We start from the raw sequence: 23,642 nt of genomic DNA, 5'->3' as shown, positions 1-23,642 counted from the left end.
TTTTATGATATGCATGATCCTAAAATGAATGCATAAATCAAATTAAAACTAAGTGTAATCTATATGAAAACTATATGCAAATGTATGTATATAAGTATAGACATGTGTGTGGTATATGTATGAGTGTATGGATTATCTATATATGGATGAATGAAATGCAATAAATGAATGAAAGAAAATTTTTTAAAAATTTTGTAAAAATTTTTCCCTCACCCCCAAACTCAAATGAAACATTGTCCTCAATGTTTAAAATATATGCAAAGATGGGCAAAATTGTGTGAACTAATCAATTAATGAAATATATATAATTGGGGATTAAATCAATGTAAGCTCAAGTATTTCAAACTTAGCTCAAAATGATATTAACAATGAAGCTTTAGAGAGAAAAATGTGAAAAAGTATCCCAAATGTATGAATTTACATTGCTTAACCTGTTGCGTAGGGTAAAGCGAAAGCATAAGCATTGGTAACATACCATAAGCATAAATAGTAAAAGGGTAAGCTGTTACCTCCAAATGATGTGAAACATATGCGGCTCAAAGAAAATTGTGCAACTCATCAATGTCAGCAAAATTAGGATTGAAGAAAAGATAAAATGCAAAAATAATGTGCAAGAAGATGAAAAAGTGTAAAGAAATAAAATCTAATAGTTAAATCAAGAATTAAATCAAAAAGCATTCACAGAATAACTATGTCCATAGCAGAAGATAAAATAAAATAAAGTAAACTAAAGGAAAGAAATGCAAGTATAATCATAAAAACTAATTACCAAAGTATTACAACTATTACTAAATTTTGAAGATTAAAATAAACAGATTACAAAATAAACCTAAAACAGAAACTGAATTGAAAAACTAGTACTGTTACTGCTACTACTACTGTACTAAAACTAATACTAAATTGCTGCTACTGTTCAAGCTCTGCTGTCAAGGCTTTGTTGTTGCATTAGGGTCTGCTTCAAGTTCTGCAGTAGGTTCATTATGATCTGAAGCTTCAGAAGCAGTTTCCAAATTTTCTGTGAGGTCTTTCATTTCTTGAAGCATATCTTGGCCCCAATGATATAAATTGTTGTAAGATTGGGTCAATTTGTTGTAGAGCTCCAGCATTTGAATTTGTTGCTGCTTCTGTTTCTTTTTAAGAGATGAAAATCTCTTTTTAAGTTTCTTTTCTAGCTTCTTCTTTTGGTTGACCTGCTGCTGACCCATGGTATCAATTTTGACTTCTAAGTTCTTCAAGGTAGCAAGGATATCTATGGTGTCAGGTGAGGCAACAGATGGTTGGATAGTGAAACTTGCTATTTTGGATTCCAAGGATCTTAAGAGGGACAAAATGTTTGCTAAAAACTGCGGGGCAGTGGTTGGTTGGGGTTCTGCTGGTGCAAAGGTAGTGGGGTCTGCAGTACCACTGACTTTAGGATGCTGCTGTAACAAAGCATAGGTATGTCCTACTTTCTCACAAACATCCATGTGTAGCAACATTGTGCTGTCTATATATGATTCACCAGAAATTGGCAGCAGCTTATATAGACTAGCATCAAAGCTAAAGGAGTTTGCTATAGCAGTTATATATCCTCCAAAAACTATACTACCTTTGGTATGCTTTGTGACAATTTGGTGCCAATGAGTGGCTAGGAAATGGGCTGTGCTTACTTGTTTTCTCTCCTTCATGCACCACAAGAAAAATAAATCTCCAGTACCCACAATGCTGTTACTATGTCCCCTTCCTAAAACAGTGTAAGAAATGAACCTATGGAGGTATTTTAACACATGATTAACTATCCTAGAGGCTTTTACAGTCCTCTATTTATAATAACCCCCAAAAGGTGCAATGTCTTTCCAGAATTGAACAGGGTCATAAATAGTTTGTTGCCACTCAATATTTTTATAGCCCGAACCCTAAAAACCAAAAATTGCATTCATAGCATCCATGTCTAACTCCTTATAAATTCCAGCACATCGAAAATATATCACATCCTTATGCTCAGGTGCTGCTGGTTTGAAATTCAGCCTTAAGGAACTCAAAAATTCCAAGGTCAAATCCTTGTACACTGGTTCCCTAATCCTAGCAAATTTAGTCAAGTTAACAGCATCTAAGTAGGCAAATACAGAGTCATAAATGCCTAATTCTTTTAAAATCTGCTCATCCATATATTTGTTTGCCAAAATAGGTTTAGAAACTAAACTGTCATAAGCATTTTTCATATCCATGTCTCTAAAAGCCCAGGGTAATAGAGAAAGTACCTCCTCTATATCATTGGCAGATGACGTAGGTGCTGCTGGAGAGTTTAAGGGTGACTGAGATACAGGGGTTTGGATCGCTGGTGGTGGAATTTGCGAGGAGGACCTAGTCCTTTTGCTGACTGGTTCAGAGGAAGGTTGAGGTGGAGAGTTTAGGTCGAAAGGAACAGAGGGCGCTCTTTTTCGTTTTCCGATAGGAGCCTTCTTGGGTCTACCTGCAGCCTTTTTAGTTTTACCTTTGGTTTTCGTTTGAGTAGGCGCAGGTTCAGGCATTGGTTCTGGGAACTGAGTTTCGAAAACGGGTGTCTCATTGTGCGGCACAGTTTGTGGCGAGAGGGGAGTCGGCAGAATGAGAGTTGGTGTTTGTCTTGGGGGTAGTGGTGGTGATTGAGGTAGTGGCAATTGAGGTAGCGGTGGACTGGGGCTGGGGTTAGGTTTTGTGGGTAGAGATGATGGAATACCCATTTTCGATTTGACAGAGTGTCGAAATCTTCTGGGTTTGGGTTTGTGGGTGGACCACATTTTGGTTCTTACCATTTAATGAAGAGAAAGAGACTTTTCAGCTTCCCTTAAAAATTTGCCGGAAAAAATGGTGCGGGAAGGGAGTCGGCAGAATGAAAGTTGTGGTTTATCGGGAGAGCTTCATAAAAGTGGCGAAAGTTTTGGGCTTTTTAAAATGTGGGGCAGACATCTGGTAATTTGGGCCATGCTTGGGCTTAAGCATAGGGTTCAGCAGAATTTGCATAGAACTCTGCTTAGTAAGCAACATCATCAGCAAGTTTCGGCAGGTTTTGGGAAAAATTGTGGTTTTACTTACCAAAAACAGTCCAAATGCTATAGAATGCTATCATGACCCTCAGCAATTACCAAATACACATTAATACCATCAAATTGAAGAATTTAAGCTCATCATCTCTCATAAACTTAGTAAGCATTGTACATGTTCATTTAGCTTTTTGCAATCATGGTTCAAATTAGACACCAATTGTGATTACCTTTTTGCACACTTAATGAAATGGTCTCCTTTCTAAACTTATACCAAAAGCACATTTTCAGCAGCATTTGAGACAAGTTTCAGACATTCAAAAATTGTAGAAAAGACATAGAAATTGACCTTTTAAGCAGCATGAACAGTAATAAAAATTTACAGATTGCAAAAACTAGCAGCAATTCAAACAAAAATATGTAAATTCCTAACAGATTACAAAATTATTTATACACTAAAAGGTAAAACTTAACAAACACTATTTTTGCACCTCAATAAAGCTCACATCAGTCCTAAATATCAAAATTGATCCTCATTCAAGTTGTATTTCACAGAATTTACACAAAGCACAAAATCAAACATGTGCTATCAAGTAGATTGCAATATTAGTAATTTAGCACAAGTTTAAAAGTGTTACTGTTCACAGGTATTGGATAAACTGCAGTATTTAGCTTTATGCTTGCTCTCTTTCAATTCTTTGTTTTTGCTACAAGTGTCAATTTGCCCAATCTTCATGAATGACCTACAAAAGATAATCAAATGTCACTTTTGAGTTTAATGAGGGTAAAAGCTGAAAATGAACTGAAATAGAAGATCAATAAACTATAAAAGAATACGCTTGGGTTGCCTCCCAAGAAGCGCTTGTTTAAGGTCTTAAGCTTGACCTTCTTTTCAAAGCTCATGGTGTATCTTGAAGAATATTCTTACAAACTTTAGATGAATCTCCTCTTTTGAGTGATTTTGATGGAGGCTTGAGCTTAACTTTTGAAACTTCATTGTTAATCAAATGAGATGGTGAAGCTGACTTTTTCTTTCACACTTTATGCTGATTGCATTGCATTGGAATAGCTTGATTTTCCTCTAGTTTAGTAACTTCAGTTTCAGCATCATGCTCTATAACATCTACCCTATAACAAGAATTCATCACAGCTGGTTCCTTGGAATGTTGGAATAAATTAAACTCTATTTCCTCCTCCCCCACTGTCAACTTCAATTTCCCATTCTTTACATCTATATTAGCTCCTACAGTGGCTAAAAATGGCCTTCCAAGTATAATGGGTGTTCTTACATCCTCTTCCATCTCTAGTATAATAAAATCCACTGTAATGAAAAACTTTCCAACTTTTAATGGTACATTCTCTAAAATCCCAACTGGATACTTTATAGATCTGTCAGCTAACTGCAAATAAATAGTTATGGGCTTTAGATCTCCAACCTTTAACTTTTCACATATGGAAAGTAGCATCAAGCTAACACTAGCCCCCAAGTCACATAATGCTCTCTCAATACTTGTTTCTCCAATGTGACATGGTATAGAAAAACTTCCAGGATCTTTCAGCGTAGGTGGGAGCTTATTCTGCAATATAGCACTGCACTCCTCAGTAAGTGCAACAGTTTCATAATCTTCCAACCTTCTTTTATTTGATAAAATCTCCCTCAAAAACTTAGCATAAGAAGGCATTTGAGAAATGACATCAGTGAATGGAATGTTGATATACAACTTCTTCAAAACTTCAAGGAATTTCCCAAACTGCTTATCTAATTGTGCTTTATGAAACCTCTGAGGAAAGGGAAATGGTGGCTTGTACGGTGGAGGAGGCACATATTTCTCTTCTATTTTCTTTTTATCTTCTTTCTCTTTATTTGCTTCCTTACTAGCTTTAGCTTTAGTTGAAGTGGATTCACTCTCACACTCATTTTTCTTTTCTTCAATTTTTTCTTCAATCTTTTTATCTCCATTCTCCAATATTTTTTCACTCCTCAATGTAATAGCTTTACAATGCTCCCTTGAATTTTCTGGCTGGCTAGGGAGCTTCCCAAATGCTTTGTTACTTGAAGAGCTAGCTTGTTGAGCTATTTGATTCTCTAACATCTTGTTGTGTGTTGCCATTTGATCCACTTTAGATGCTAATTGAGAAATCATTTCTTGTTGACTTTGATGGCTCACAAGTAGAGTCTCAATCATAGCTTCCAATCTAGCTGTCTTGTCTGGTTGTGCTTGTTGTGGTAGAGGTGGAGCAGGTGCATTTTGAGGTTTAGAAATTCCAGGAGGAGGACCTCTATTCTGCTGAAAATTCTAATGTTGTTGATACCCAGAAGGTTGCTGAAAGTTCTAATTTTGTCCTTGTCTACCTCCCCAAGAGAAATTGGGGTGGTTTCTCCATGCTGGATCATAAGTTGCAGAAAATGAGTTACCACCTGGTCTTTGATTGTAGTTCCCCACATAATCCACTTGCTCACTTGAAAAATCTTCATTAAGTGCAGAAAAATCTGCTGCACAGTTGATATTTGCAGCTCCAACTTCTACTGAATTACTAGAACCTCTAGCTGAAGAATCTACTTTCATGCTTAGCTTGTCCATCTTCCTTGTCAAAGCATCAAACTTAGCATTAATCATATTCATGGCATCAAGCTCAAACATACCAGCTGGTTTCTTGATCTCATTCCTCTCACAACTCCATTGGTAGTTGTTATAAGCAATTTTATCAAGAGTAGAAAAAGCTTCATCTTCAGATTTTTCCATAAGATCACCTCCAGAAGATGCAGCAATTGTACTTCTAATAGCTAGTGAAACTCCATTGTAAAAGTGTTGAACAAGCATCCACTTAGGAATCCCATGATGTGGACATCTCCTTTGCAAATCCTTGTACCTCTCCCATGCTTCATACAAGCTCTCATCATCTCTAGGTTTGAAAGAAGTCAGCTCATTTCTCAGCTTAGCTATCTTGCTTGGTGGAAAATATTAAGCTAAAAATGCTTGAGAAAGTTCATCCCATGTTGTGATAGAACCCGGACGCAAAGAATGTAACCATTCTCTAGCTCGGTCCTTCAGAGAAAAAGGAAATAATCTGAGTCGAATTGCATCATCAGAAACTCCATTTATCTTCAACATATCACTGATCTCAAGAAAGTGTGCTAGATGCACATGTGGACTTTCACTTAGATTTCCTCCAAATTGTGATTGTTGTACTATCTGACAGAGTGCAGGCTTCAGTTCAAAATTATTAGCTTCTACTCTTGGTCTTGTGATACTTGGCATGAAATCCCCAATGTTAGGATAGGCATGATCCTTCACAGAGCAGTTGTTATTGTTGTTGGCCATTTCTTCTTGTAATGCTCTTGCTCTTGTGCTCTTTCTTGTTGTTGTTGAGCTTTAATTTCAGCTTTTGCCCTTTTAGATTCTGCTCTTAAAGCTTTTGCTGTCTTTTCTATTTCTGGATGAAAGAATAAATTGATTTCTTCACTTTTTATCCTTCTCATAAAATAAAGTACTTGAAAAACAAAATAAACAAATTCTCAAAGTAAAATGGTAAAAAGAAAATAAAATAAAATGCCCAAATTAACCAAACAAACAATATCAAACAAAACTCAAATCCCCGGCAACGGAGCTAAAAACTTCATGTGGCGAATCCGCAAGTATACGAGTCGTCTCAAGTAATAAAGTGATGAATCAAGTATCGTTCCCACGAGGATTGGCTATTTGAGTACCAAACTATGGATGAAGTGATTATTTGGGCTAACGATTAATGAATAAATGGTAAATGTAAATGAGCAAGGCAAATTAATTAATCTAATTGAAATGGGTAAAGAGCAAACAAATGATGTCTAGATCTATTTTGCAATTAAACTAAATTAACAATGGGTAATTCAAATCAAAGTCTAATTATGTTAAAAGTGATTCCAAAGTTGGGGATTTATGCATAAATTAATTGGGATTTGTCTTGGGCATTCCAATTTTTAGGGAAAAATAGAGTTTGAAGATGATTAATTCTAAATTCCTTTGATTTCTTTTTCAAGCAAACCAAAGTGTGTTCTAAAATAACCAAACCTACTTTCGTACGATATTGATTAATTTAAAACCCATTAAGTTTTGTAACCAATCATTAATTTCTCTTAAAACCCAAGTTTATTTCTAAATCTAGGTGATTTTAAGTTCCAATCCTTGATTATCTATCAATGACTTTTACCTTTCGGTCCTTCAATCAAAGATTAACATAATATCCAATGGGTACCAACATTAGGCAAGTAAATCAAGCACACAAGGAAAGAATAAAAACTCATATTTATGTAAAATAAGGAAATACCCAGTTCAAATCCACAAATTAATCTAAAACATATTTCCCAACTCTGAAATCTAAAGAGTTTACTCACTCATAATGGTATTTATAAGAACGATTGATGGAAAAGTAAAGAAAAACATGATAAGATGACTAAAATAGAAAAAAACCCAGGTAGAAGAACCAAAATCTCTGATTTTTGGAGCTCCAGAACTGGCGCAGCAGCTCCTCCCCAAAAGAAAATGGCGTCTCCTCCTCTTCCTCTATTAAATTTTCTTTCCTTTTTGTTTTTCCTTCCTTTCCTCTTGTGGCAAAAACTAGAAAATGATGAATTTATATCATCCCAAAAAGTTGCCCTAAAAGTAAATAAGAGCCAAGGAGTGGTTAGGAAATGAGGTGTAAAATTGTCCAAGTCAGCAGCATTATTCACGTTCTGGGCAGTCTGCTTAGGGTTCGGCTTAACCCTAAGCAGCTTCTTAGAAAATTTCAGCCTTTGGTTGCACTATCTGCTTAAGGTTAAGCAGACCCTTAGCAAATCTCGGCAGACTTAGAGTAAAATAGACTTTTCTGCTCATGCTTGACTTGTGCTGCACCTTAAGCACTGCCGCTTTACCCTAAGCAGGATCTTAAGCAAAGTCTCAAGCAAATTTCAGCTAACTTGCTCTTTCAAGACTTGATTTCTTCAACTTTCCTCTATGCTTAAAGAACTCCAAATTTCTTCAAATCACCTCCTAATGCACTCATTGATCCTCGATTTGCCACAAAATCCTATCAAAAACAACAAAATTATAAAAATCAAATATAAAGTATCTAAAATTAACAAATAAGCTAAAATAGAGCTAAAAACATAAAGTATACTAAAATTTAAAGGGCAAAATGGATGCAAAACTACCCTAAAATGCCTATATGAAGTGAGTGTAACAAATTCTCTCAAACTCAAACCTTTGCTTGTCCTCAAGCAAATTAAAAACAATTAATGCAATTTGGGGTACCTTACCTTAAATTTATGAAAATTACTTATCCAAACTCTCAAGCTTACCTTTAGCCACCAACAAACCATATACCCACTTTCAAGGTACAAAGAATTCAATCCTTACCAAAGTTATCACCGCTTAGTCTTGGGTCAATTATCCATATCATCAAGCCCAAACCAATCAATCACAAGGAATAATCGTGCCTAAATAGACTATAGGGTAATCCACAAACTAAAGTGTCTCAAATAATAATGGAAGTAAATGAATGGATTAATGATATCACAATCCCATAGGCAATTCTCCTATTTCAATCTCCACTAATGTAGCAAAACACCATCAAAAGATCAAAAGGACTTTCAAGGGTTGTAATGGGGCTAAAGGGGTGATAATGTGGCTAACAAGAAAAGGATAGAGGTAACAAAATATGAGAATAATCAAATTATTAAAAGATCAAGACACAAATTTTTTTTTTTTGAACCAATTGGGGGAAGGAACTTTACAACTTTTTACCAATACTAGCTTATAATTTTGAAGCTTTTAGAGGGACTACATAAATAACATTGACTTTGAATTATAATTGTCCCTTTCAATTCACCCCCAAACTCATTTCTTTGTGTACTTGGGTGGTGAATTACTTTACATACCATAATTGAATTTGCTAGTCTTTTTATTTTAGTTACTTCTCCCAACTAATTGTTATACATATATATATATATATATATATATATATATATATATATATATATATATATATATATATATTTTTTTTTATGTGTATCTATCACTTAAAGAATTATTCTCATTGAGGGTAGGTAAGTGTTTGAGTTTATGGCTAGGCATTAATGTGGGTTCCAAAGAAATAAGAGGGATAAATGTAGGCTCAAATTGGTTCCAAAGGGAAATTTTGAAGTGAGGTTGGCTAAGGCTAAAATATGGGTTTAAAATTCAAAGAATGCCTAGATCATTTCTTTTTCAAGTGTATGCTATGATTTCGCCTTGAAAGGTTTAGAAAGATTGTTCTAGGATTGGTGAGACATCAATTAGCTACTTCTCACTCTAGAGTTTTCTCTAAGCACTCAAAGTCAATGCAATTGATTGGGTGGCCCTTGGCTAAGAAGATATAAACTAAAGCAAGAATCTAATAACTTTGCACCTATCTAGAACTTTCAATCCATCAAACCCTTCTAAAAGTAAGCTCAATTACTCTTCAAAGCAATTCTCAATCCTCTAAGGACAAGGTAAAAAATTATTTTTATGATATGCATGATCCTAAAATGAATGCATAAATCAAATTAAAACTAAGTGTAATCTATATGAAAACTATATGCAAATGTATGTATATAAGTATAGACATGTGTGTGGTATATGTATGAGTGTATGGATTATCTATATATGGATGAATGAAATGCAATAAATGAATGAAAGAAAATTTTTTAAAAATTTTGCAAAAATTTTGCCCTCACCCCCAAATTCAAATGAAACATTATCCTCAATGTTTAAAATGAACGCAAAGATGGGCAAAATTGTGTGAACTAATCAATTAATGAAATATATACAATTGGGGATTAAATCAATGTAAGCTCAAGTATTTCAAAATTAGCTCAAAATGATATTAACAAAGAAGCTTTAGAGAGAAAAATGTGAAAAAGTATCACAAATGTATGAATTTACACTGCTTAAGATGTTGTTTAACCTGTTGCGTAGGGTAAAGCGAAAGCATAAGCATTGGCAACATACCATAAGCATAAATAGTAAAAGGGTAAGCTGTTACCTCCAAATGATGTGAAACATATGCGGCTCAAAAAAAATTGTGCAACTCATCAATGTCAGCAAAATTAGGATTGAAGAAAAGATAAAATGCAAAAATAATGGAGTTATAAATTAATGGTTAATGTTACTATAATTAATATAAATTAAAATTTTAAAATTATTTTTATAGTAATTCTACTAATATCAAAAGTTATATTATAATTATATATTTTTAATTATATAAATATTATTAATTTATTAAAAATTATTTAATTTATTATAATAAAATTAATGGAAAATCTTAAACATCAAATTTCACTTACACTAATTTATTTTTTAAATTATTTTAAATATTTATAAACTTATAATATTAAATTCTAAAATTATTAATAAAAAATAAGCATTTAATTAACATAATTATATAATTATTATTATTAAAAATTAAGTATTTAATTAAATAAAAAATTTTATTCATATAAATAAATATGAAATTCTAATCTTATTTCATGGCAAATATTTTATTTATTATAATTTTATACCTTTTTTTTTAAAGGTATTAGTAACGAATAAGTTTTTTTGCATTTAAAAAACTCTATTTTTGTATAATAGGACTAAACCTAATTAATTTTGACATATAATTTTATTTTTTTTTCTCTTCACTACATTTTGTGTGTGTATATTTTTTGAATGGGCAAAATCTATTTGTAAGTTTTTAAAATTTTTTAATTTTTATATATTATAAGTATCATTTTTATAAAAGTAGTTACACATGAATATGATGGTTAGAATTTTGTTATTATTATCAATATCAATTGATATCCTTGCAAATTTAATGATGTTTATATAGGTTATGATAGATTAATTTTCCTATTTCTTTCATATTTAACATTAATATATCCAATAATATTTATGATGATTAATATCATTTTTACATTAAAAAAAATACATTTTACATGTAATGATACGATATTTTAATTTTTTTTTGGATATAGTTAGTATAAATGTAAATTAATTATAATTTGTTAATATCCTTCTATACATGAACATATTTTTATTTTTTAATTTATTAATCAATTTCAGTTAATTTATTAATTTTGTCCATAAAATTATAATGCAATTATATTTTTTCATATATTTCTATAAGAAATTATACCCTTCTCAATATTAATTTAGAGAAAAGAAATGAAAAAAAGTTTACTTATTTGAAGGTTAATTACAAGCCCGTCATGTGCACGCAACAAGTCCAGAAATTCGGGGCAACACACCACAATTATATGAGAATGGGTTTGATGACTATTAAATCAAATATTTGTATTAAAATTTATGTTAAATTAATTAAAATATATATATGAATGTACTAATTTATATATAAATATTTAATTTAATAGTTATTAAGCACATTTTCATTTGAGTTTAAACTTCCCTTAGCTGCACCCATTCTATTATTTTACATTAATCAATAGTCAATTGTTTTACTAATAATTTAATAATATTAAAATCATTTTCATGAGATATTAATTCAAATTCCATTTTTTTAAGATTTAATAAATTAAATAATAATTACTCTATCCATCCTATTTCAAATGTTTTTTAAAATCTTTGCATTAAAATTAAAAAATAATTGGATAACTTTATTTTTATAAAATAATAATAATAATAATTGACTAAAATACTTTCGAAATGTAAAATAATGATAAGAAAAGATAAATGTATTGAGAATAATAATAAATAAGGGAAAGTTGAAAATAAATTAATAATTCTTTAATATTCTAAAATGGCAAATAAAGCAGAATATATATATATATATATATATATATATATATATATATATATATATATATATATATATATATATATATATATATATTCTAAAACATCACTTGAAATGAGACAAAGGGAAATTAAATTATATATTTAGAATTTATTATTATTTTTTCCATCTTAAAGATAATAAAAATCAAAATCAATAGGTACAGAAAATTTGAACTCCAATTATAATTTAGTGAACTAAAAAATAATTTTTTTTCCTTTGATAATTGATATATTAAGATTGATTTAAAAAGAAAAAAAAAAGGAATGCAAAGGCAACCAAATAATGGTGAGGCCTAAGATTTGAGAAATGGATTGTTATCACCTCATCCAATAATTTCCATGCAAATGCATGATATTCTTTGGTAATTGGGTTCTGATTTTTTAATAGTTTACAGCTCGTCTGAGGCAGGTTATGAGGACGCATTGCTATCATCAAGCTATCTAAGTGGAGAATTGCTGGCCGTGGTGGACAAGTAAAATATGCAATTTTAACATAAGAAATGGAGCTAAGTTGGAGAAAATAATTTTGTCATTACATGGATAACTGAAGGTAAGAAAAAAATATTTTCAGTAAGTATTTGACTTGAGCCTTTGCCCTATCATCTTTAATTTTCTCATTATATTCTCATAGGTCAACTAATAACTTAACCTTTTCTTTTAATTATATATTATTAGAGGTTAATTAATTTATTGGGCTTCATACTATATTGAAGAGAATTTATAATATTTTGATCGTCAAAAAAATATATTTCCTTAATTGTCAAATTTTGAATTACCTCTTGCAATTTTAAGCAATATCCTTCAATTAGAGTGTGTAGTTCTGGCTCGGTTTGAAATCTACCTAGAAATTAGAATTAAATTAAAATTTCTATATAATTTCAATTTGATTTTTCACTATTTTAATTTCGATTCAGTATGATTCTTAATTCTTTAATTCTGGCTTGATCGATATAATTTCGATTTAATTTTTGATTTTTAAAATAATTTTATGTAATTATTTTCTTAAAAAGTTATACTTAATTAATATTTAAGTTTTAAATTGAATTATTAATAAATAACATATCATATAATATATCTTTTAGTTATTTTTAAATTATATAATTTTTAACTATAAAGTATATATATAATTTGGGATTAAATATATTATATAATATAATAGTATATCATATAATATACATTTTAATTATTTATTATGTAATATTTCACTATAAGATATAAACATAATTATGAATTAACATATACATAGTATAATAGTGTATTTATAATTAAGAATTATAAAGTAATTTAATATATTTATAACTAAAATTATTAAAAAAAATAGAGAAATGAAATATAATATTAAGTTATATTTAGTTTATAATTATATATAAATATATAAATATATATAATTATATTAAAAGTATATAAATGCATTTAAAAAATTATAAAAAAACATATGTATAAATTCGATTTTAGATTTGATACGATTTTGATTCTGTTCTTAGTAAAGAATAATAATCGAACTAAAATATCATAATAATTTGATTCAGTATGATTTTTATCGATTTGATATAATTTTTCAGATCGGTTCAAGACTCCGAGAATCGCGCACAGTCCTACCTTCAACTATTAACCCAAATATGCATTAGAACTTGTTCACCAGGCTATAACAATAACTTAGCAAATTAATTAACATTGAAATGAAGAACTATCCAAAAAGAAGTGTAATATATATAAGACAACGTAATTATGGTAGAAATAAAAAAATTGCAGTAAGACAATTAATTATTGATGGGGGTTTTGTTAATCACGATTCAACATTAATTTGAATTTGGCGAAAACCACAAGGGACCCGGCCAGCTGCCGATCGTCAAGAAGAGACAGTACGTTAATAACAAGAGTTAATTTTACTTGTATAAATACCATATTAACTCACTGAACTTCGAAACACATCAATCAAAAACCTGTTTGTTAAATCAAAATTAATTTGGTTTTTGATGGCCAAGTCGAGGCTGCTTTCTCTTCTCTATCCACTGCTGCTAGCTGCATTGTTTATGCATGGCTATGGCCAAGACAAGAAGGTATATAGAATTGTTCTCCAATCACATGTATAGTTTCAATTTTTGCAAGTTTTGAAGCATCTATTCTTTAATGCATTTAAGAGTTTGCTTCACGTATATACAGGTTCACATAGTATACATGGGAGACTTGCCTCGAGGAGATTTTTCTGCCGAATCCGCTCACCATTCCATGCTAGAGAGTGTACTTGGAAGGTTAACGCTTTACTGCTATTATTAAATCTTTCTTAACCCTGACACTACGAACAAAAGAAAAGGGAAATTTATTTGTTTGTTTTGCAATATTGCAGTACTTTATCAGCCAAAGAATCATTAATCTATAGTTATGGGAGGAGTTTCAATGGATTTGCAGCTAAGTTATCAGATGAAGAAGTCGGAAGACTCTCAGGTCAGAGTTTCAAGCAAGTAGTTTTACAAGATAACTGATTTGTTCTGTACTAAATATAATTCCTGAAATTGGCTTTAGAAATGGATGGTGTCATCTCCGTGATTCCAAACCACATACTGAAGATTCACACAACGAGGTCATGGGACTTCATGGGTTTCGCCGAAGGCAAACTTTCTGGGTCTCAGGAAGGAAATGTCATTATTGGTCTTCTGGACACAGGTTTTTTCTTTTGTAGTATTTTCTCACGTCAATCTGAGAAAAAAAATTCTAGATGATATGCTAATTTGAAGCTTTGCAATGTCTTTATATTCTAGGGGTCTGGCCAGAATCTGAGAGCTTCATCGATACAGGAATGGGTCCTCCACCATCCAAATGGAAAGGAACATGTCAAGGTGAAGGCAACTTCACCTGCAACAAGTGAGCTTTCTGTATCCTATAGTACATAATTCAATTGCAATGCTTCACTTCAGGTCAGCAAATAATTATTTGAAATTGTAGCAAGATCATTGGAGCTCGGTACTACAACAGTGAGAACTGGTATTTTGAGACAGACTTCAAATCCCCTAGAGACTCTGAGGGACACGGAACCCATACTGCTTCAACTGCAGCAGGGCAGAAGGTGCAAGGAGCAAGCTACTTTGGTTTGGCTGAAGGAGTTGCAAGAGGCGGAGTTCCACATGCAAGGATTGCAGTGTACAAAGTCTGCTGGTCATTTGGATGTGCTACTGCAGATATCCTGGCAGCATTTGATGATGCCATAGCTGATGGTGTTGACATTTTATCAGTGTCCCTTGGTGCTCCCTGGCCATTCCCATATATGGAGGACCCAATTGCTATTGGATCCTTCCATGCCATGAGATATGGTATACTGACTTCAAATTCTGCTGGCAATTCTGGACCCTATCCGTATTCAGTCGCCAATTTTGCACCCTGGACACTGACTGTTGCTGCCAGCACCATTGATAGGAAATTCATTGCCAGTGTTGTGCTTGGAAATGGAAAAGTATTCACTGTAAGTTTACCACTGCGGTTAAACGCTGGATTCTCTTAATTAATGTTTTTTCTTTCTACTGATTTTTTTTTTCATATTTCTATTTTATGATTTAGGGACTATCCATTAATAACTTTATGCTTAACGGGACATATCCATTGCTTTGGGGAGGAGATGCAGCAAACTACTCTGCTGGTGCTGACCCTGACATTGCAAAATATTGCTTTTCCGGTGCCTTGAATTCATACATAGTACAAGGAAAGATTGTATTCTGTGAAACCGTCTGGGATGGTTCTGGCATCTTACTTGCTAATGGTGTGGGCACCATAATGGCCGATTCTGAGTACAGCAAAGATTTTGCTTTCAGTTACCCCTTGCCGGCAACAGTAATCACCACAGAAGATGGCCAGCAAATTTTGGATTACATAAGATCCACACAGTAATTGTCATTTTTTTAAATTTTTTTTCCCTGTAGCTTATTAGTCACTCAATTCGCTAGGATAAATCTCTGAAAGTATATATATATATTTCTTCAGGAATCCAATTGCAACTATTCTGGTTGGTGAGACGTGGAAGGATATCATGGCACCTTCCGTTGTATCATTCTCTTCCAGAGGACCCAACCCTATCAGCCCAGACATTCTCAAGGTACTCATCACTTATCATGACGTACAATAATATAAAGCTATAATTATTCACAGCATTGATTACTATTGTGACTTTGTTTGAGGACTTGTATTGAAATATATTACATGATTGATGCACAGCCTGATCTCACAGCCCCTGGTGTGGATATTCTTGCTTCCTGGTCTCCAGTGTCACCACCTTCCATCTACTGGAGGGACACCAGGAGTGTAAACTTCAACATAATCTCCGGTACATCTATGTCTTGCCCGCATGCTAGTGGTGCTGCAGCTTATGTAAAGGCCGCCCACCCTGACTGGTCTCCTGCTGCCATTAAATCCGCCCTCATGACAACAGGTACTGCCTTTTTAAACTGAAATGGCTAAAAATGAATTCGATTTAATCAACACCCTCACTAAGTAGTTGTTTGTTTCCTTTGAATAGCTTATATAATGGACTCAAGGAAGCACCCAGATCTTGAATTTGCTTACGGGTCTGGCCACATCAATCCACTGGACGCAACAGACCCTGGACTTGTTTATGATGCATCTGAAGCAGATTACATTAACTTCTTGTGCAAACAAGGTTACAACACTACCACTCTCAGACTGATCACTGGGGACAATAGCAGCGTTTGCAGCAGCACGGTGCCTGGAAGAGCCTGGGATCTTAATTACCCGACTTTTGCCCTTGCCATTGAAGATGGGCAGCCAATTCAGGGAGTGTTTACAAGGACAGTTAAAAATGTTGGGAAACCAAATTCAACCTACAGTGTGGGTGTCTACATGCCAAGCAGTGTTAGTGTGACCGTGGAGCCGTCTGTCCTATCATTCTCTGCCATTGGAGAGACAAAAACATTCACAGTGAAAGTGTATGGCCCAAAGCTTGCACAGCAGCCAATCATGTCAGGCGCAATCTGGTGGAACGATGGGACTTATGTGGTGAGAAGCCCACTAGTTGTATACAACATTTTACCCGGTGCTACTTATTCTTCTCCCTACTCCATGACCAAGCCACAGAAAACACCTAAATTCGAAGGTTCTTCGGTGTATCACAAGAATGGCATCCTCGGACATGACTAGTTAAAAAACACCATGTTTGTATTTCAAATGCCATCTCGAATTTTGTACTGCCCTCACCCTGCCACTGTAAGGTTGAAATAAAACAAAAATAAGAAGCAATCTCTCAGCTGCTAGAGGGAGAGATTGTCCATTTCAAATATTTTTTTGCTAATTAATTTTTCTCAGTAGCGATTTTCTTGTTCAAAAATTGGGTTTTGACATGAAATGGATTTGCATGGCAGTCAACTAATTATATCAGTGTGTTTACCAACAAAAGCAGTACAAAATATTTTTTGTTCATTAATGATTTTAAAGTGGTAAAATGAATTTTTAAAAAATCCTTTTAAAATTTCACGCATTTACTAGTAATAAAAGTAAAATAAGGCAGCTAATTTGCCTTCAATTAAAATTGGTGTCTTTGTGGTTTTCAAACAGAAATAAAATTAAGCCACTAATTTCATCTCAGACTGAATAAGATTTTGTAGATAGAATTGTAATTAGATGACTAATTTTAAAATTAAATCTATAATTATCTTAAATATGCAGATGGCTAAATTCATGAGGAGCCAATAATTCATCCAAAGGGAATTGAATTGTATGTAGTACTGTAAATGGGCAATCCAGCATGTGAATTAGAGCTTACCAAAATAAATTATATAAATGGAATCTCAATTTAAGTATATGTAACAATAAGGTATCAGAATTTTAATTTGTGATATAAGATCTCTGATCTTTAATTTAAATAACATAAAGTATCCTGTAACCTTCGGTTGTTGGTTTATAGATTATTAATCCATACATGATGTTTATCAAATATATATATACCAAGGATGCACCGGGATCGAAAGGGAGATGAGCTAACAGGGAAGAAACAAAATCTAGATCTTGAACAATATATAAACAAATAAATAAATAAATAAAATGCACAAGAAAGGAAAATCTTCAGAAATAAAAATTAAATTTGTAAATTAAAGATTAAATATATATATATTCTATAGGTGGCAGAGCCAGTCCGTTAAGAATATATATACTTAATAAAAATAAAATTAAACTTGAAATTTAAATATGAATATACATGTATATATTCAATAGGCGGCAGAGCCAGTCCGTTATGAATATATATATACGTATATTTATGCAGATCAGGCAGTTGAACCGACCATATGCATGCAAAATAAATTTAAATTTTTGTAAAAGAAATTGAAGAAAACTTACTTCAAAATCTTATAAATTTTGTAAGATTTGTGCAAAGGTTTTGGAGATGTAATTCCGGGTAGGACTTACAAAGGTTGCTGATACGGTGTGTCCGCAAGTGCACGGGTCACAGTAGTATAGTTTTAAAAATTGATATCGATCCCACAGGGAATTGTGCTTAAATTGGAAATAAAAGTATAAGCTAATTAGAATGACAAAAATTAAAAGATATTAAAAATAAAATCTAAAAATTAAAATTAAGACAAAAATTAAAGATGTAAAATGAAATTTGGAATTAAAATTGGTATTTAAGGAATTAATGCTAAATCAAACAATTAACTAAAATTAATTAGACTAGATTACCAAAAATTAATTTGAAATTTCTATTTATGAAATTAAGAAGAATTAAATCTAAAAAAAAAAAATAAAGTAATTCTAGATATTGGATTTAAATTGAAATTGCTATTTATGAGATTTGGAGGATTTAAATCTAAATTCAATGAAAATTAAATTGATTCTAGAGATTGGATTTTCAATATTGTTTGCATGTGGTTTATCATTAATTTAGCCAAACACATGAGAATTGCAATTTTGAGGGAAATCAATTCTTAAATTTTTGAAACCTTTTTCAAGCATCTCAAAATTGGTTTTCATTAAATCAAACCCTGTTTTCACGGTATTTCAAATCTAACAAAAACCCAACTAATGCATAAAATTGATTTTTAGAAAATTCCCCTTAATCTTCTTAGCTTATTTCTAACACCAAGAAAATAAAGTTTATTGCAAGATTATCCATCCCCAATATTCACTTTTCAGTCCATCTATTAAGGATTAAAACTTAACTTAATGAGGGCCCATTCATCAAGCAAGGCAATAAGCACACAAGCAATAAATCAAAATATAACAAATCCCATTTAAATGGCTAAATCAGTTCAAAACCACAAAACAAATCAATATTTACAAACCCATCTCTAGAATCTCAATCAACTACTCACAAATCATTGTTTAAAGACAAACCCAAATGAAGAAATGAAGAAATAATGGAAATGTAAGCTAAAAGGGGTAGAAAAACCCAGCAAATTTGCAGCAGATTCTGCTGCACAAAAGTGCTAAACGTGATCTGCATTCTTTGGAAAAAGAAATGCAGAAAGTGCTCCCTTCTCTCTTTCTAATCTTGCCAAAAATGCCTCCCTTGCTCTCTATATCAAGATAATGATAAAATGAGGCTTTATATAGGCTAAGGGACTGTTCTAGAATGGGTAAAAGGGGGAAGGATCCAGAGAAAGTGAGGTAAAAAGCTGGAGTAACGGAAATGCCACGTCAATTATTTTCCAGTAAAAACGACATAAGCCGAGTCAGTTGTGTCGCGGGTTGTGTCGCTCTCGGCGTGAATATCTGACGATCGACACAACCTGCGACATAAGCTAATTCGGTTGTGCTGCAGGTTGTGTCGCTCTCGGCCATTTTTTTACTCAACTTCAAAATTTTTGCAATTCGACTTTAATCTCCTCCAAATGGCTACTCTAATCAAAATTCATCAAATTTCTCCAAATTTATCCTACAAAACAAATAAATTCCAAAAATTAAACTAAGAAATGTGAAAATTATAAAATTGACTAAATATATACTAATATAGCTATGAATAAGGGTAAATTATGTGCAAAAATTACTCCTAAATGATGATCTAAAATGCATGCATTAAATTCCCCCATACTCAAACTCTTGCTTGTCCTCAAGCAAAATTTCATTGAAACTCATTTGGAAGGGAATAGAATCAGTCTTTGAAAACACAAAATTCACTAATCCAAACTACCAACTTACCTCTAGCCACCAACATTCCAAATTCCACCAGCAAAAGCACAAAGAATGAAGCAAGCACTCTCAACTATTACAGAATAGCTAAGAATTAACCAATCAACCCAAGCAACAAATACCAACCAGCTACAAGAGTCAATTGTGCCAAAACAAACCTAAATGAAATAGATAGCCAATGTGTCTCAAATAGATGGTGAGTAATGTATGAAAGATTATATTGCCAAACCCATATGCAAGCATAAAAGATCTAACTCTACTAATGTAACAAGCATTTTTCAAAGAATCATTAGGTCTTTTTAAGGGTTGTAATGGGGTCAAATAGGGTAAGATTGTGGTTAACAAAGAAAGGGAATAAGGTAAACAAAATATAAGAATAATATTAATCATGAAACTCAAAGTGCATCCAATTTTTTTTTTTTTTTTTTTTTTTTTTAAGAGGAAAGAAATTCGCAATGAATCTTAAGTGCTAACACAATAAAGGGACTACTTTTATAATATATTTTTTATTTTGTATGTGTCCCTATTTCACGTCACACCCAAAATTACCTTTGGGATATTTTTGTGACTATATTTTTTTTATCAACTTTTCACAATTACTCTAGCACTTTTCAAGATGTTTCAATCCTCCAAGTTTTTTTTTTTTATGCACTTAATTGCTAAAATATTATTCTCATAAATAGGTGGTAGTGTTTAGGTTTAACGGCTAGGTAAATGATTTGGGTTCCAAAGAAATTAGGGAATTAAGGTTCAAGGGGGTTTGCAAGGGTTAAAATGAGATTAAGGTAGGTTAAGGCTAAATGTGAGGTTTAAAATATGAAGAAATGCCTAAATCATATTCTTATCAAATGCAAGTTAAAAATTTTGCTTTGAAAGATCTAAGATGCCTGTTCTAGGAATGGTGAGACGACAATGACCATTTTCTTCCTTAAAGGCTTATTCAGACACTCAAAACTCAAAATAACTAATCAGAATCTGCATACCTAGATAGACATATTAATTTTCAGCATTTAAGTAAGAGAAAGAATAATGCTTAAAACTTTGTACCCAGCTGGAACTTTCATTCCACTAACCATCTAAAGGCAAGTTGGATTGCTTGAATAAGTGGCTTATGGAATTCAGAGACTGGTTTAAAAATCCAAAAATTTTAAATGAATGAATGAACTGCATGAGTGTAAATGTATAGTCAACCTAATTGCAACTAAGTATGCGTAACTAAGTATATGAGGCTATATGCAAGTGTATATACGTAGTAATGACTGTGTCACTATATGCAAATGAAAAAGGAAAAATAATTTTTGCAAAAAATTTACCCTCTCCCCCATACTCAGAATGAACATTGTCCTCAATGTTAGAAGAGTGCATGGAATGGGATAATGTGCAAAAAAAATGGGTAGATCATATGTGCATAAAGAATTATTACCCTGTTGCATAAGCGATAGCACAACTTGTGTTGACAGTGACACAAGCTGAGAGGAGAATTGTTACCTCATTGAAGTGCAGCCAATTTAATTAGATAAAATTTGGACAGCTGCTGCACTCATTGCAAAAGAAATAGTGCAATGGAATCCATTAAATCAATTAAACTCAAAAAGTTAAAATAGGAAGTTAAGCTCAAAAATGTAACCATCAAGTGGAAATTCGAAGTAGCACATAAAAGCAAGTGAGCAACATAAAAGAAAAATGTATTGTATGAGGAACTAAAAAAAACTGAATAAGTAAATGGTTCAAGTAAAATAAAAACAACACAAGCAAAATATTAACTAAACAAGTTCAAAATACTAATTAATTAAGCAACGAAATTAAAGACATGATTTTTTTTTTTATGCTCATTTGCTTGCAATGCATTGCATCCCATCTGCACAAGGAAGTTAGAACAATGTTAAACTCTGAATAAGGAGTATATATAAAAAACTTAAAACAAATGAAAGAAAAATTGGGAATTATGCACAAAAATGCTAAGTTTAGGTCTTTAGCTTGACCATACTTACTCAAAATTTCATGGAGAATGAGAAAGATAGCAAGTTGCTATCTTCTCAATTGGCTCACCAACTGAATAGTGCCTCAACCTTTGCCCATTTACCTTGAAATTACCCGATTTTTCACCAAAAATTTCAACAGCACCATGGGGGAGAACTTTCACAATTTTAAATGGGCCTGACCACCTTGATTTTAATTTTCCTGGAAAAAATTTTAACCTTGAATTGAATAAGAGAACCAAATCTCCTTCTTTAAAGTCCTTTTTCTTGATATGCTTATCATGCCATTTTTTTGTTCTTTCTTTATAGATCCTAGCATTTTCATAAGCATCAAGTCTCAATTCTTCTAATTCATCAAGTTGCAAAAGTCTTTTATGTCCAGCAGCTTGTAAATCAAAATTGATTGCTCTAATGGCACAATAAGCTTTATGTTCTAATTCTACGGGCAAATGGCATGATTTCCCAAAAACTAACCTATAAGGTGTAGTTCCTATGGGGGTTTTAAATGCTGTTCTATATGCCCAAAGAGTGTCATCTAATTTAAGGGACCAATCTTTTCTGGACTTATTGACAGTTTTCTCCAAGATTTGCTTGATTTCTCTATTTGTGATTTCTACTTGGCCATTTGTTTGAGGGTGATATGGTGTGGCAATCCTATGTTTTACCCCATATTTTCTCATCAATTTTTCAAATTGGTGGTTGCAAAAATGGCTACCACCATCACTAATTATGGCACGTGGGGCACCAAACCTGGTCAAAACAAATTTTTTCAGAAATTTCACCACAACTTTTGCATCATTGGTAGGTGTAGCAATAGCTTCTACCCATTTAGATACATAGTCCACCCCTACCAAGATATATTTATTCCCATAAGAAGATGGAAATGGCCCCATGAAATCAATTCCCCACACATCAAATAGTTCAACTTCTAATATGGACTGTTGGGGCATCTCATCTCTCTTGGAAATGTTGCCTACTCTTTGACACCTATCACACCTGCTTACAAAGTCTCTCACATGTTTAAACATATTAGGCCAATAGAAACATGATGTTAAGATCTTTTCAACAGTTTTTGAGACACTAAAATGACCACCATATTCAGAGGAATGACAATGGTAAATAACATCATGCATTTCTTCCTCCGGTATACATCTTCTAATTATTCCATCATTGCATCTCCTAAACAAAAGAGGTTCTTCCCAAGAATAAAATTTAACATCATGCAAGAATCTCTTCTTTTGCTGCCAAGATAAATCAGGTGGCAAGACACCACAAGACAAGAAATTCACAATATCAGCAAACCATGGAAGTGCAGATTTCAACACATACAACTGCTCATTCATGAAAAACTCATCAATTGGCACAATTTCATCATCTTTATTTTCAGTTTTTATCCTAGAAAGGTGATCAGCCACCACATTCTCAACGCCTTTTTTATCTCTTATTTCCAAATCAAATTCTTGAAGTAATAAAATCCATCTAATCAACCTAGATTTAGCTTCTTTCTTGCTCATTAAGTACTTTATTGCTGCATGATCAGTGAAAACAATTACCTTTGAGTTGACCAAATAAGAACGAAATTTATTGAGTGCAAATACTACCGCAAGGAACTCCTTTTCAGTTGTAGCGTAATTGACTTGGGCTTCATCAAGAGTTCGGCTTGCATAGTAAATGGCATAAGGTTTTCTATCTTTTATTGGCCAAGGATACTCCAACAAAGA

The 23,642-nt window shown here is 32.5% G+C and overlaps 3 protein-coding genes and 1 non-coding gene across 4 annotated transcripts; 2 read left to right on the top strand and 2 right to left on the bottom strand.

Annotated features, from left to right (window-relative positions):
• Positions 1-1,799: 1,799 nt before the first annotated feature.
• On the bottom strand, positions 1,800-2,702 carry LOC131182857 (vegetative cell wall protein gp1-like). The gene is made up of 2 exons (XM_058152202.1): positions 2,241-2,702; positions 1,800-1,895 (listed from the first exon to the last, which is right to left on the bottom strand). The coding sequence occupies exons 1-2, from the start codon at positions 2,700-2,702 to the stop codon at positions 1,800-1,802; spliced, it is 558 nt and encodes a 185-aa protein (XP_058008185.1).
• Positions 2,703-4,036: 1,334 nt separating this feature from the next.
• On the bottom strand, positions 4,037-4,920 carry LOC110646289 (uncharacterized). Its single transcript, XM_058152201.1, has 2 exons — positions 4,879-4,920; positions 4,037-4,579 (listed from the first exon to the last, which is right to left on the bottom strand). The coding sequence occupies exons 1-2, from the start codon at positions 4,918-4,920 to the stop codon at positions 4,037-4,039; spliced, it is 585 nt and encodes a 194-aa protein (XP_058008184.1).
• Positions 4,921-5,834: 914 nt separating this feature from the next.
• LOC131183740 (small nucleolar RNA R71) lies at positions 5,835-5,941 on the top strand. The gene has a single exon (XR_009151765.1). It is a non-coding gene; the product is annotated as a small nucleolar RNA R71 (small nucleolar RNA).
• Positions 5,942-13,791: 7,850 nt separating this feature from the next.
• On the top strand, positions 13,792-17,004 carry LOC110654751 (cucumisin-like). Its single transcript, XM_021810856.2, has 10 exons — positions 13,792-13,875; positions 13,979-14,067; positions 14,163-14,260; positions 14,339-14,479; positions 14,575-14,677; positions 14,759-15,272; positions 15,368-15,690; positions 15,788-15,899; positions 16,019-16,232; positions 16,320-17,004. Exons 1-10 carry the CDS (start codon positions 13,792-13,794, stop codon positions 16,955-16,957), a joined length of 2,316 nt encoding a protein of 771 aa, XP_021666548.1. The 3' UTR covers positions 16,958-17,004.
• Positions 17,005-23,642: the final 6,638 nt, after the last annotated feature.

Source organism: Hevea brasiliensis, chromosome 9 (assembly GCF_030052815.1).
Source record: "Hevea brasiliensis isolate MT/VB/25A 57/8 chromosome 9, ASM3005281v1, whole genome shotgun sequence".
NCBI classification, from domain to species: Eukaryota; Viridiplantae; Streptophyta; class Magnoliopsida; order Malpighiales; family Euphorbiaceae; genus Hevea; species Hevea brasiliensis.
Note: the sequence above shows the minus strand (reverse complement) of the source record. Positions and strands in the feature narration are given on the sequence as shown.

Excerpts from the sequence above, each read along its gene's own strand:
- LOC131182857 (XM_058152202.1), bottom strand. The coding sequence starts at position 2,702 with ATGGGTATTCCATCATCTCTACCCACAAAACCTAACCCCAGCCCCAGT. Across the intron at positions 1,896-2,240 it reads CTGCCAATGATATAGAGGAG|GGTTCGGGCTATAAAAATAT; the intron begins GTACTTTCTCTA and ends TTTGGTTTTTAG.
- LOC110646289 (XM_058152201.1), bottom strand. The coding sequence starts at position 4,920 with ATGAGTGTGAGAGTGAATCCACTTCAACTAAAGCTAAAGCTA. Across the intron at positions 4,580-4,878 it reads TTCAACTAAAGCTAAAGCTA|AATAAGCTCCCACCTACGCT; the intron begins GTAAGGAAGCAA and ends GCTATATTGCAG.
- LOC110654751 (XM_021810856.2), top strand. The coding sequence starts at position 13,792 with ATGGCCAAGTCGAGGCTGCTTTCTCTTCTCTATCCACTGCTGCTAGCT. Across the intron at positions 15,900-16,018 it reads TCAGCCCAGACATTCTCAAG|CCTGATCTCACAGCCCCTGG; the intron begins GTACTCATCACT and ends ATTGATGCACAG. Across the intron at positions 16,233-16,319 it reads ATCCGCCCTCATGACAACAG|CTTATATAATGGACTCAAGG; the intron begins GTACTGCCTTTT and ends TCCTTTGAATAG.